This window comes from Mesoplodon bidens (assembly GCF_964165515.1).
Source record: "Mesoplodon bidens genome assembly, chromosome: 13".
NCBI classification, from domain to species: Eukaryota; Metazoa; Chordata; class Mammalia; order Artiodactyla; family Ziphiidae; genus Mesoplodon; species Mesoplodon bidens.
In genome coordinates this window covers 47,565,109-47,580,228 of record NC_138169.1, presented here as the reverse complement: position 1 = coordinate 47,580,228, position 15,120 = coordinate 47,565,109, and the positions used below count along the sequence as shown (strand labels likewise).

General features: G+C 39.4%; 1 protein-coding gene across 1 annotated transcript in view; it reads right to left on the bottom strand.

Moving 5' to 3' along the window:
- Nucleotides 1-8,946, bottom strand: part of MEP1B (meprin A subunit beta) — a gene marked incomplete at both ends in the record, with an annotated part of 57,931 nt that extends 48,985 nt beyond the window's left edge. The window contains 5 exons of the mRNA XM_081252140.1: nucleotides 2,400-2,478; nucleotides 5,814-5,857; nucleotides 5,942-5,986; nucleotides 6,836-6,854; nucleotides 8,884-8,946. Coding sequence (XP_081108266.1) covers nucleotides 2,400-2,478; nucleotides 5,814-5,857; nucleotides 5,942-5,986; nucleotides 6,836-6,854; nucleotides 8,884-8,946 — 250 coding nt within the window. The remainder of the gene's footprint in view (nucleotides 1-2,399; nucleotides 2,479-5,813; nucleotides 5,858-5,941; nucleotides 5,987-6,835; nucleotides 6,855-8,883) is intronic.
- Between the last annotated feature and the right edge of the window lie 6,174 nt (nucleotides 8,947-15,120).

Genomic DNA, 15,120 nt, shown 5'->3' with positions numbered 1-15,120 from the left:
GACTATAGTTGATAGTACTGTATTGCATAACTGAAATTGCTAAGAGAGAAGAACATACATGTTCTCACACACAAAAAAAGGAGAAATACATGAGGTGATGGATGTGTTAGTTAACTCGATGTGGGAATCCTTTCACAATGTATACATATGTCCAATCACCACAATTACAATTTAAATATCTTATGTCAATTATACCTCAATAAAGCTGAAATTTTTTTAATTTTAATAAAATGTTTCAGATTTTCCCCAGTTCCAAAAGCCAATGAGCATCATTCTCTCCTGATGCTACACAAGCTCTTTATAGCTTCTAATCCTATTAATTACTGTTGCTTTGGCTTTTTCTACCCTACTCTTGGTTTTTCGTCTATTTAATGGCCAATCTTCCCTTCTCAAAAATCTCTATCAGGTCTCCCATCTATATCAATTCCAAAAAGTTGCTCTCCCAGGCTGAATTCCATTCCTTGCCATCTTCTTACTCAATACAGTCTTTCTGGGTCATCCAATAAGATCCATTATCTATGAAGTACTCATTATATGCAAGGCACTATGTGAGAATCTCATCCATATCCACAGCTTCAACCACCTCCTATACCCTTAATAACTCCCTGTTAGATTTCTCTATCTTGAATGACCAGATCAGACACCAAGCCATTATATGATATCTCCACCACAGTGAGCCTGATGCATTTCAAATTCTGCATGCCAAAAACCAATTTCCACCACATTTCTCTATCCTACCCTCTCCAAGACATATTCCCTATTCTTGTTAAAGGTGTTACCATCCACCCAGTTGTCTAAGACATAATCTTGGACCCTAGCACTTCTTTCCCTAGACTCACCTTCTTCTTGATCTCTTGGAGCCAATCACCAAATCTAATTGTCTCCTAAGCCTCTCTTAGAATTATCCACTCTTGTCTATCCTCACTGAGAGAGTCTTGGTTCAGAAACTCTTTAATCTTTCCCTGAATTTCTTCAAGAGTCTAACAGATCTTCCTACTCTCTTTCTGTCCCACTGATAATACATCTTCTGTTCTGCAACCAGAGTGATAACAATCTCACTTCTGCATTGAAACCTTTAGCGGCTTCACATTACCACTGGTATACACACCACGTTCTTTAACATGGGGAAGACTCAAGTCCTTCCCAATCTGAAGTCTGCCTACCTGTTCAACTTCATTATCTCTCCTCTGTCAACCTACTTCCCAGCAGGGGTTTTCTTCCTTTCCCCATGCCTTTGCACATAGTGATCCATCTGCCTAGAGCATGCTTCCCTTGCTGTCAGAGGCTGCACTAGCCCCCATAGTTCCCTTCTGTGAATTAGACAGGGCCACCTCACTGTACACCAGAAACTAACACAATATTGTAAATCAAATATACTTGAAAGGAAGAAAGAAAGGGAGGGGCACCTCATCTGGGCAGATGTTGCAAGTGCTGGCTTGGCAGGGGGCTGAATAGTACTTCATGCAAAGAAATGAATGCTCTTGATGAATATAATGCAAACTTAATTTCAGTCCCACTTGTGCCCCCTCCCCAGGCACCTATGTGTGGTGTACAACTTGCACAAGCTTCATGGCAGCCCTACTGCATAGGGTCACCTGCTCCCTAATGCGAATGCCTTTATATCTAGGTTGAGTTAAATGTCCTCCAGTGTGCTCCCATAACATTTTGAACATATCACTAATCATTACATTTACTGCATTCTATTATAATTAGCTTTTGGTTTATCTGAATCTCTACCAAAATGTATGATATGTAAGGAACAATTTCCCAAATGGCAGTTCCTAAACTGATGCTGGTCAAGGATATCATTTTTACTAAATGGGGACCATGTTTAGAGTTTTCCATTACAATAAATTTCTAATATAGAATAGCTGTCCTTTCTTTTGGATTAGGTTCTTCTGACTTTTTAGTATTAAAACATTATTTATTTTATTTAAAAAATGATGATAAAAGATGATAGTGGGTTCTTGTTGTTTAAGTTCCTCAATTGTCCAAATAAAATATTAGTAAAATAATGACAGTTCCTAAAGTCTTGTTTGGTTGGTTGTTTCATGTTTCAAACTCATATGTAAAGTCTGAACATATATGAAACCACTGCTTTAAAATAAAGACTAGTTCCCTAATCTTTATGTCCCAAGCATCCAATACAGAGTAGGCTCTCCATAAATATTGGTTGAATTCATCCCTTTATTGGTCAAAACTCAGTCAATATTTCAGACAAAATCATTTAGGTTCTGTTCATTTTTCATTTTGCTTATTTTTTTTAAAGTGTACTTAGCCACACAAAACAACAAAGAAAAAAACCCTTAAAGGCCATGTGAGTCTTCCCTTGGAAATACTGTCATCATATTCTGTCAGGAACATACATTAGTTGTGGGCACTCCAAAGTGCATACTAACCCAAGCTATCGTCTAGAACATATGGAATAGTATGAGGCCATCTATATCTTTCTCCAATGATGGAATTTCTTTCTTTTACCTGTCAAAAATAAGTGGGAAAGGATTCATTGAATCTATCAGTCAAAAATTTATGAAACAATCAATAGTTAATCTAGAAATAAAGGAAGTTTTAAGCTTTCCCAGCCAGCCTAAACAAATTGCCAGTGTGTGTGCGTGCATGTACACATGTGTGTGTATGCCTACTTTTATCATATTATAACAAAGGTTTTAGGAGGAAATCACTAATTGCTGGTTGTTTTAATAAGGAGAAAGACAAGCATTAATATTTCCTTTAATCTTATCATTTCATTTCAATTATTCATATTTTTACATATCCTTGTAATAGCTCAAGTTCATGGGCCTAACGCATAGTGAGGCCAAACAAACCGAAACATCAGAGTTTGGAGGAGAGAAAGGTTTATTGCAGGGCCATGCAAGGAGATGGGTGGCTCAGGCCCCCCAAATCCCCAAGCTCCCCAAAGTGTTTCGGTAAAGCATTTTTAAAGGCCAGGTGATGGAGGGTGGTTGCAGGGTATGTGATCAGCTTATGCACAATTCTCTGATTGGCTGATGGGAAATCACTAATTTCTATCATTAATTTTGTTGATAAAGTTGAAGAAGGCTCCATGCAAAATCATGTAAATAATGATTGTTGGAAAACTGGACAATAAATATGGTAGATTCACAGACTAGTTTCCTATACTAGAGATTAAAAATATACAAGAAGGAAGTGATAGCAAAACCTCAATCATCTTGATCTCATAATATCAGAAAAAAAATCACACATGAGCTAGGCCAAAGTTTTCAAACAATTTTAAAGTATTTGAAATTTTTTTTCCTGGTCTATTCATCCTTTATCAAGTATGTTTTTCTAACATCTTTATTGGAGTATAACTGCTTTAAAATAGTGTGTTAGTTTCTGCTTTAACAAAGCAGAATCAGCTATACATATAACAAAGTGAATCAGCTATACATATACATATATCCCCATATCTCCTCCCTCTTGTGTCTCCCTCCCAATTTTTTTTTTTCTTTTTGCGGTACGCGGGCCTCTCACTGTTGTGGCCTCTCCCGTTGCGGAGCACAGGCTCCGGACGCGCAGGCTCAGCGGCCATGGCTCACGGGCCCAGCCGCTCCGCGGCACGTGGGATCTTCCTGGACCGGGGCACGAACCCGTGTCCCCTGCATCGGCAGGCGGACTCTCAACCACTGCGCCACTGGGGAAGCCCCCTCCCAATTTTTATAATAGAAAGCTAATAATGTTTCATTAATGTATTCATCCAGCCAACAAAATGAACACTGTTCAAGAGAACAGATATCCATTGGTAACCAAACTACCAATGTCTCTACCTTCCTAGAGCTCTTATCTAGTAGAGGAGACAAACAGCATGTAAGAAAACAGTCTAGGGACTTCCCTGGTGGCACACTGGATAAGACTGAACACTCTCAATGCAGGGGGACTGGGTTCGATCCCTGGTCAGGGAACTAGATCCCACCTGCATGCTACAACTAAGAGTTCACGTGCCACAACTAAGAGTCCACACGCTGCAACTAACAAGCCAGTGAGCTGCAACTAAGGAGCTGGTGAGCCGCAACTAAGACCCCACTCAAGCAAATAAATAAATAAATATTTTTTAAAAAGTTTAAACAGGATATATTTAATAGTAGCAGAGGAAATGAAAAAGGGAGATGTGGACAAGAATAAAGGGATTAGGAGAGTGTATTAGATAAAGAGGTCAGGACAGGACTCTTTGAAAGGATGACATTGAAGGTGAAATAAGAGTGATAAGAAAGAGCCAGTATTGAAAGGGGCTCTGGAAAGATCATTCCAGACAGAGCAAGCAGTAGTTGCTCTGCTCTGAGATAGGAATATGCTTGGTATATTTTGCATGTTTGAGGCCCGTGGCCTAAGGAGATGAGATCAAAGAAGAGAGGAGATGAGAGGAGAGGTAGGCAGGAGTTAACTCATGCAAAGTCCTAAAGGCTGTGGGTAAATCTGGATATTATTCTAAATATGGTAGGAGGCTGTTGAGTTTCAAGCCAGGAAGTGAAATGGTGGTGTTGCTTATTTAAAAGTTCACTTTGCTGTGGGGGATGGGGGACAGGGACAGGGTGGAAAAGATTCTAAGAGGGCAGCATTTGAAGCTGATAAATTAGGAGAAAAGTGGATTCTTTGGAGTATATATACTTTGGAGATAGAAATGCTAGAACTTGCTGATGGAGTGGATGGTGGGGTGAGGGAAACGGAAGAAGCAAAGGTGACTCCTGGGTTTTTTACTTATTCAGTGGAATGGGGAGAGGGAGTGGTGATGACTTTACTAAGAGGGAAAACTGGGGAGGAACAGCTTGTATGGGAAATCAGAGTTTAGGTGAGGACACATTATGTTTGAGGTATCTCGTAGACATTCCAGTGGAACTGATGGATTAGCATTGGGATAGACAAGTCAGGAGCTCAGGGGAAGGAATGAACCAGAGTTATACATTGGGAGTCATCAGCATAGAGATGACATTTAAAGCCCTGGTACAGGGTAGGATCAAGAAGGAGAGAAGAGCAGACCAAGGACTAAACCTCAGACACTGCAGCTCTGTTTCTTGAGTTGAAGTTCACAGTGGGGGTTGAGGGATGTTTAAGCTCCCTTAAACTACATGTAAGGGCTTCCCTGGTGGCACAGTGGTTGAGAGTCCGCCTGCCGATGCAGAGGACACGGGTTCGTGCCCCAGTCCCAGAAGATCCCACATGCCACGGAGCGGCTGGGCCCGTGAGCCATGGCTGTTGAGCCTGCGCGTCTGGAGCCTGTGCTCTGCAACGGGAGAGGCCACAGCAGTGAGAGGCCCGCGTACCGCCAAAAAAAAAAAAAAAAAACCTACATGTAAGGTACCTGTGTTCATCTGTGTGTCATGATGGCTAGGTAAGAACCAGTACTCTTTATGATAGTTTGGGAAGATCTTTATGTGGCAACACTATTCTCAGCTGTCAGAGTAGGAGTCACAAAACCTTTCTCTTATGGTAAAAACCTGATTCATTGAATTTACAAATTCAGTTTAATTTTGCTTCAACTGGCTTTAATCAGTGAGGTTCTATTTAAAAATGAAAATATCATATTGTTCCCATAATGAAAATCAGTCAGATCAATAAGACCAAAGCATACCAGGTGAGTGTTGGTGGTTTTAACCACACAGAAATCTGAGTAATGATACTATTATATGAATCCCTTAGAGTATAAAGTATTCATTGACTAAATGTGTCAACTATGATTCTACACCCTTAGAGATAGTTGGGCTTAACAAAGTCCATGCTGTCCCATCATTCTCAGATACTCTATTTTAGCTTGCAGTGGTTAATTGAAGGTCTTTCCTTGCATTGTTTCAACTCACCCCATCAAATCTGATGTCTCCCTCAAAAAGATCCAGTCCCAAATCTAAGAGGGAAGATAAAAATTTGTGTTATCAAATTGGATTCAAACTCCCCACTTAATAAAGTATTTTGAAAAAAATCCACAAACCTTCATTGATATCAAATATATCCTGGTCAATTCCACCATCTACATCTTTAACAAAAAGAACAAAAACACATTGAACATTGTGTTTATGAAAGAAGAAAACCTTTATCAATTACCAATTAGAAGTAAGCAAGGTTCTTTTGCCTCAGATAAGAGAGTACAAGGCTCTGATTCAACATACATTGATTGATTGATTGATTGATTGATTGATTGAGACCTTCCATGAGCCAGGCTTGAGGCTATGGGGCTTTTGCATATATACTCTGGTTTTACCCATGTCCCTTGTATGCCAAATAACTTCAGGAATAAGAAATTGGTCATTCCATATAATATTAAGCTTAATTTGAAAGACTAGATTAGATGACTAGATTAAATAGGAAGCACATGTTTAAATTTGGTCAAACCAGTACAATCTATCCATATATTTATACTCCTTGCTAATAGTGTACCTTGGAACTCTCAAGCAAAATTCCTAATTTATATTTGAATTATCCTTAAGTTGCAAAGGGGTAGATAATATGGCCAAGTCTCTAAGTGTACAACTGAATAGGACAGACATCAGGTCCATTTGATTTGACACAAAATAACAAAAATAATAATAGTAGGCATTTTATGGGATGCCGATGTGTCAGTCACTGTGTTTGGACTTTCTTATACCACCACTTTTTTTTTTTTGCTGAGTAGGTGGAACCCCGGAGCAGAAACAATAAAACGTTCCTCAATAAGTCAAAAGAAGCAAGCGCTTGATCAAAGTTCAATGCAATTGTGCAATAATGCATATGCAATTATGCACTGTGCTTAGCATTAAATGTGTCCTAAGTTCTTCTGTTCTGTTGTTCTATTATTCACATAACCTTTTTTTACTATAACATAGGGCAAAACTCAAAATAGACTCACCAAAGATTTCTGGGGTTGGCTGGGAAACAAATACATAAAAAAAGATATATTATTATGATGCCCGTGACATAAATGGTCTTATTGACTCCAATTTATATCTAAACATTTGTGGGGTTTTCTTTTTTCCTTAATATTATGGATAACTTTCTGGCATATACCCAAGAGAGCTAAATCAGAGTCTAAGATAACTTTTTGACCCAAGGGTCTTCTCATTTCATATAAACAATTAAACAGCCTGTTGTATGGATTTGAAGGTGAAAGCAACAAGAAACCAACTTCACAGGTTGAAAAGAAGGCAGAACATAAGTGTCCTGCCCTCAATTAAGTGTTCACTTTAAACATGATTTAAAGTGAACATGATTCTAAAGAATTCATGGAGCTAGGCTTGAAAAACCTAATAATTTATTCCCAATATTGAAATATTATTATAATTTTCACGATCCTTTAAAAAGAAAATTTTATTGAAGACCTCATTAACCATGGTTTACTTTCACATTTCTCTCAAGACTCCACCTTCAAAGTCAATACCAAATACTCCAGAAAAAAAATCTATGGCTATACTTTGCAAGTGGAAGAAAAAAAAAAAACTTCTGAAAATAGATTCGCTACAGGTGATCAAATGAAACCCAGACCACATACCCAACGGAATAAACTAAGTAAACCTGAGATTTCTTAGTGAAGTCTAGTTTAAAAAGCTCATGGGACTGGTAGACAGTAGGTCTGGGTTTTATTCCTGCTTCCACCAACTAACAGCAAGTCAGTTCACCTTCCTGATACTTAGAATATCTGTATAATACGGTCAGTGCCTGCTTTGCCTGGGTATTATGATGGTTATATGATGTAATGTGAAAGAACTTGGTAAACTTTGTCATACAAATGTAAGGTACAATTTTATTTAAATACTTACCTGTAGATACTAGAATCTAGATACTAGAATCAGTTGGGGTGTTTGGCAAGCATGGGAATAACTGGTTGGATGATGACCATCCTTTTTGATATTAATTAGAGCCTTGATTGCCTCACACTTGGCCACACACAGGCACACACTCACAGAGGAATGCCAACACACCTCCTGAAAAAAGTCAGCGAGTATTTGTTCATAATTACAGTTTTAATAAGTCTTCAATAGTATCTCCTGTTCTCACTGCTGTAGTTCTGTTCACAGACTATCAGCTCAACATAATAATTGTTATTTAAAAATCACAACTAAAGGTTCCCCCGAGGCACTTGAAACTTCATTTAAAACCTGATTATGAAAACAAACAAACAAAACCTGATTATGGTTACCAGAGGATAAGGTGGGGAGGGACAAATTGGGAGATTGGGATTGACATACACACATATACACAAATCTATATAAGATAGATAACTAATAAGAACCTGCTGCATAGCACAGGGGACTCTACTCAACACTCTGTAATGACCTATATGGGAAAAGAATCTTAAAAAAAAGTAAATAAAGAGTGGCTGTATATATATGTATAACTGATTCACTTTGCTGTACACCTGAAACTAACACAACATTGTAAATCAACTACACTCCAATAAAAATTAAAAATAAATAAATAAAACAAACCTCAAGTCGGTTTGTGGTACCAACTACCTGTCACTGTAGAAAGATAGGTCTAACCTGATGAAGAAGCAGAAAACAAATCCCATGCTACAAAACGTATTTGCTGTGCCCGTGACATTCATCATTCACTCCATCATGTCTCACATTACTGTAACAGCAATATGTGTCACATTCCACAGTAAAAATGGAATGATTTTCAAATTTCACATTTTACGTCTTATGAAAAGAAAACTTGTCACACAACAATGAAACTGAAGATAAAACATAACTTTATGTCAGTGTCCCTGACTTTTCTTCTGGTGGGTCTTCTTCTCACTCCCAGTACCCTGCCTGTCCCTGCTCACCAAAAAGAAACGTTTATTTCACTGACACTTTGAAATTCCTTTAAAAACAAAAAACGAACGGATTGTTCTTTAATAATCGGTATCAACTACCCCCAATTTTTCTAGTTGTTTTCCATACATTGTTTTCTTACCAAGCCAAAAACCTGGAGGAGGGCAGCAAAGAAAAGAAATGAAGGCAGATACCAAGAATCCATGCTGTCACTTCCAGCTGAAAGTTGCAAACTATGAAATTCAGAGTAGCATTTACTTTTTAAAAGGCAAACATCATAATGTATAGCCTTTGATCTTAATGATCCATCTGGCAGGTCAGCCCACTGCAGTAGTAATACCTCCAATCAAAAAGTTAAAGTCCAGAATCCTTAACACTGTTCTGCGAGTTCATTGGTTGTTTTTTTGTGTGTGGTTTTTTTTTTTTTTTTTTCTCCTGTGTCAACATTCAATAGCCAAGTGCCTGGCTGAGACCTGTTAATAAGTTCTCTAATGTATAATACTGGTCGCCAAGATTACTAAGTGCCATTTGAGGGAAAAAAAATTCAATTAATTTCTAAACTCAATCTTTCAAATGGAAACATTTGTGAAGCTCTTTCTGCCCTTGTAGCCCTGAGCTGCTTTAATATATCCATGTATGTCCATGGCTGTTTATTGTTCATTCATTTAATAAAAATGTATTGAATTACAATACAAAATCCATTAATGTCCTAGAAACTTGGCATATTTGATATTCACGTATAAAGTAGCAATAGCAAAACAGCAACATACGTCTCTCCTGAAAATTCCCATCAAGCAAAGTCAAGTAGGAGTTAGAGTAAAAGACTAGGAAAGGTCACTGGTTTTCTGAAAAACTAGTGTCCCCAATCCATCTCTCAATTCTTTCTTTTTCCTCTTGGGGTAATTTCTCTTTAGAGACAACCTACTCTCTCATTTCCCACACTTTCACTCTCAACTTAAGTGTAATGCAGGGTAATATTTTTGAAATACAAATTTTTCCCCTCAGTATGTCCTTCCCCACTCAAGATTGGTCTTTGCTCCATTCCGTGCTAATAAAAAGGATATGAAAAGACATGTAGGGGCTTCCCTGGTGGCTCTGTGGTTAAGAACCCACCTGCCAATGCAGGGGACACAGGTTCGAGCCCTGGTCCGGGAAGATCCCACATGCCACGGAGCAACTAAGCCCGTGTGCCACAACTACTGAAGCCTGCATGCCTAGGGCCCATGCTCCTCAACAAGAGAAGCCACTGCAATGAGAAGCCTGTGCACCGCAATGAAGGGTAGCCCTCGCTCACCATAGCTAGAGAAAGCCCACATGCAGCAACAAAGACCTAACACAGCCAAAAAATAATTAAGTAATTAATTTTTTAAAAAAAGACTAAAAAAGAGATCCAAGGAAACATCAATACTCTACAAAAGAAAGCATGTCTTCAGCGGAGGAGAATAACTCCTAAGAAGCCAAGAATGGCCCAGAAGTATCAAAGAAAGCTACCAGGTCTGAGGGGCCAAATGGATAGGAATAAGCCCAGAGATTAACCCACGAGCATACGGCCACCTAATTTATGACAAAGGAGGCAAGAACACACAATGGAGAAAAGACAGCCTCTTCAGTAAGTGGTACTGGAGAAATCTGGACAGCTACATGTAAAAGAACGAAATTAGAACACTATCTAACACCATACACAGAAATAAACTCAAAATGGCTTAAAGACCTAAATGAAAGACGAGACACTATAAAACTCTTAGAGGAAAACATAGGAAAAACACTCTTTGACATAAACCACAGCAAGATCTTTTTTGACCCACCTCCTAGAGTAACAGAAATAAAAACAAAGATAAACAAATGGAATGTAATTAAACTTAAAAGCTTTTGCACAGCAAAGGAAACCATAAACAAGACAAAAAGACAACCCTCAGAATGGGAGAAAGTATTTGCAAATGAAACAACAGACAAAGGATTATCTCCAAAATATACAAACAGCTCATGGGGCTCAATATCAAAAAAACAAACAATCCAATTAAAAAATGGGTGGAAGACCTAAATAGACATTTCACCAAGAAAGATATACAGATGGCCAAGAGGCACATGAAAAGATGCTGAACATCACTAATTATTAGAGAAATGCAAGTCAAAACTACAATGAGATATCACCTCAAACTGGTCAGAATGGCCATTATCGAAAACTCTAGAAACAATAAATGCTGGAAAGGGTGTGGTGAAAAGGGAACCCTCCTGCACTGTTGGTGGGAATGTAAGTTGATACAACCACTATAGAAAACAGTATGGAGGTTCTCTAAAAAACTAAAAACAGAACTACCATACGACCCAGCAATCCCACTACTGGGCATATACCCTGAGAAAAGCATAATTCAAAAACAAACATGTACCACAGTGTTCATTGCAGCACTATTTACAATAGCCAGGACGTGGAATCAACCTAAGTGTCCATCGACAGATGAATGGATAAAGAAGATGTGGCACATATATACAATGGAATATTACTCAGCCATAAAAGGAAATGAAATTGAGTTACTTGTAGTGAGGTGGATGGACCTAGAGTCTGTCATACAGAGTGAAGTAAGTCAGAAAGAGAAAAACAAATACTGTATGCTAACGCATATATATGGAATCTAAAAAAAAATGGTACTGATGAACCTAGTGGCAGGGCAGGAATAAAGACGTAGACATAGAGAATGGACTTGAGGACACAGGTTGGGAGGGGGAAGCTGGGGTGAAGTGAGAGTAGCATCGACATATATACACACTACCGAATGTAAAATAGTCAGCCAGTGGGAAGCAGCAGCATAACACAGGGAGACCAGCTCAGTGCTTTGCGACGACCTAGAGGGGTGGGATAGGGAGGGTGGGAGGGAGGCTCAAGAAGGAGGGGATATAGGGATATATGTATGCATATGGCTGATTCGCTTTGTTGTACAACAGAAACTAACACAGTATTGTGAAGCAATTATACTCCAATAAAGATCTATCAAAAAAAAAAAAAAAAAGAATGTCTCCACATCAGAATGCACAGAATGACAACAAGGGACCAGACAGACAGATGGATGTTTCAGAGGATGCTTGTGAGGACACGTGACATCAGGAGCCGATGGGACCTCAGCTGTTAAGTTTAGGCACAAGCCTAGGGGTAAAAGATGGAAATCCTGAATTGGCTGCAATTAAATATCTCCCACTTATATGGATAGGGACCCAAAATAATAGTTATGGTTACAAAAAAATAAAGGTATTTATTATATACATCTCTTTTTGTGAGCTGAGATGTGAAACTGAGACTCCTGACTGCATTCTATGTGTCGGGACAAGCAGCTCACATTCGAAGTTAGCAAATTGGAAGCGGCAGATAAGAAGCAATAGTTCCTACAGGACTGTTGGAGTCTGTTTTGGACCCTAATTACAGCATATGGACAGAGGCTTGCTACGAATCTCACAGTCATGGAGGCATGGCTGAAATCCAACTATAATGTGTTTTGACTACAGTTAATGGATATCTTTTACATTTCCTTCTTTCTGGGGTTGTCAGTGATGCTCTTTAATGCAGAAGCTACACTTGGCTTGTCTAACACACCTCCAGTTTCCCTCACTTGTACCCCACCCCTAGGAAACTTTTTCAAGCTCATCATGGAATCTGAAGTTGGATCCCAGGAAAATGTCTGCCTCTGGTTGCTGGTCCTCCTCTGGTCTTCCTTTCTCCCAGGTAATATGGAAGGAACAGGTATCCGTGAACAGGAAACCCAGTGCTTGAGATTCTAGGCCTTATGGATTGCTCTGAAAGCCTCTTAAACTATCAGGAAAGCATATTTCTCTTAGGAATGTGATTCTCAAGATCCCCATGGAATATGAGTACATTCTAGACCTGAGGGTAGCAGACCATGAGTGTAAAAAACTTCTTAACAGGAAATAGTACAGAGAGATTGCAACAAAGATCCAAAAGACTTTGTATCTTTCTTCTTGTAGTGCCTGTTTCCTTCATCTGACTCTCTTTCCCCTGGGCAAAAAAATAGTTTTTCAGGAACAGAGTTATAGATACAGAGAATAAACAGGTGGTTGCCAGAGGAGATGAGGTGGGGGGAAGAAATAAATAGGTGAGAGAGATTAAGAGGTGTGGACTTCCAGCTGCAAAATAAATGAGTCATGGGTATGAAGTGTACAGTTCGGGGAATATAGTCAATAACTATGTAATATGTTTATCTGGTGACAGATGGTAACTAGACGTGTAGTGGTGATCATTTTGAAATGTATAGAAATATTGAATCACTATGTTGTGCAACAGGAACTAACATAGTGCTGTAGGTCAAGTACACTTCAAAAAAACCCAAACAAACTCATAGAAAAAGAGATTGGATTTGTGGTACCCAGAGGCAGAGGGTGGGAGGAGGGGGAATTGGATGAAGGCAGTCAAAAGGCACAAACTTCCAGGTATGAGATAAATAAGATCTGCTTTCACCTTCTGAGAGGGTCCACATTCTGTCCATGGAATGTGTATCTCTCTAAATAAACTTGCTTTCACTTAAAAAAAAAAGATAATTAATACTAGGGAGCTTCCCTGGTGGCACAGTGATTAAGAATCTGCCTGCCAATGCAGGGGACACGGGTTTGAGCCCTGGTCCGTGAAGATACCACATGCCGTGGAGCAACTAAGCCCATGCACCACAACTACTGAGCCTGCGCTCTAGAGCCTGTGAACCACAACTACCGAACCCGTATGCCACAACTACTGAGCCTGTGTGCCACAACTACTGAAGCCCGCACGCCTAGAGTCCGTGCTCCGCAACAAGAGAAGCCACTGCAATGAGAAGCCTGCTAGCTGCAACTAGAGAAAGCCCGCACACAGAAATGAAGACCAACCCAGTGCAGCCAAAAATAAAATAAATAAATACATTTATTTTTAAAAAATAGTAATAATAAATAAATAAGTACTAGGGATGTAATGTACAGCATGGTAAATATAATGAACGTTGCTATGAGTTCTATATGAAAGAGAGTAAACTCTAAGAGTTCTCATCACAAGGAAAACTATTTTTTTCTGCTTCTTTAATTTTGTATCTACATGAGATGATGGGTGTTCACCAAACACTGTGATAATTATTTCACAGTGTATGTAACTCAAATCATTATGTATGTAGGCAAATCACCTTAAGCTTACACAGTGCTGTATGTCAATTATATCGCAATAAAACTGGATGAAAAAAAAGTTTTGTAAGTTATTTCATTAATTTCCCAATGCTAAATTTTTATGAAATCTTATAAGCACTTTATAACATACTGGGGAGGTACATAAATTTAAATTTAATTAAATGGATCTAGGAAAAAGGAAAAGAATGTGGGGGGGGGTGGTGGTGACTAGAGAAGTCCCTGGGCAGCTAGGGGGGCACAAATTCAATAGGGGTTCAGCCAAGTGAAGGGCAGAAGAGCTCCTAAGACATCTGCACACCCTGGCGCTGAACGGACCAAATCATGCTCTTCACACAGATCTTCTAAGCCCCTCCCCACATTACCGTCTCTTACCCCATTTTTCAAAATTGTGGTAATTTACTGTATTAGTCAGGGTTCTCCAGGGAAACAGAACCGATAGGATGTATATATAGATAGAGAAAGAAATTTATTTTAAGGAATTGGCTCACGTCATTGTGGAGGCTTGCCAGTCCAAACTCTGCAGAGTGGGCCGGCAGGTTGGAGACCAAGAGAACAGTTGATGTTGCAGCTTGAGTTCAAAGGCAGTCTGCTGGCAGGATCTCCTCTTCTTCTGGGGACCTCTGTCTTTTGTCTCTTCAACCCTTCAATTGATTAGATGAGGCTCACCCACAGTACGGAGAGTAATCTGCTACTCAAAGGCTACTGATTTAAATGTTAATATCATCTAAAAATATTTTTCACAGGGACATTTAGGCTTATATTTGACCACATATCTGGACACTGTGGCCTAGCCAGGTTAACACAGGAAATGAACCATCCTGTGATGGTTACCTTTTTGCTGCTCTTCTTTTATTGCCAGACCTGTTTATGGGATGGCTACTGGTCATGCTAGAGGTGACTACTGTTGCCACTTAATACAAGTGGCTTGATTGTCAGCTACACCCCTGACTGAAGACAAAGATGTTATATATCATAGTTCACAAGGACCATGAATGACAATACAGTCACATCTTTGATCAAAGGACTGGGAGTAACCTTTGAGATGTCAAGAAGCCAACTGGCTGAGGGAGTGAGGAACAATTCTATTCCTACACAGAATGATCCTTCTTCAAATCTCTGCACTGCAGGCTTCCTTGGTGGCACAGTGGTTGAGAGTCCGCCTGCCGATGCAGGGGACACGGGTTCGTTCCCCGGTCCGGGAAGATCCCACATGCCATGGAGTGGCTGG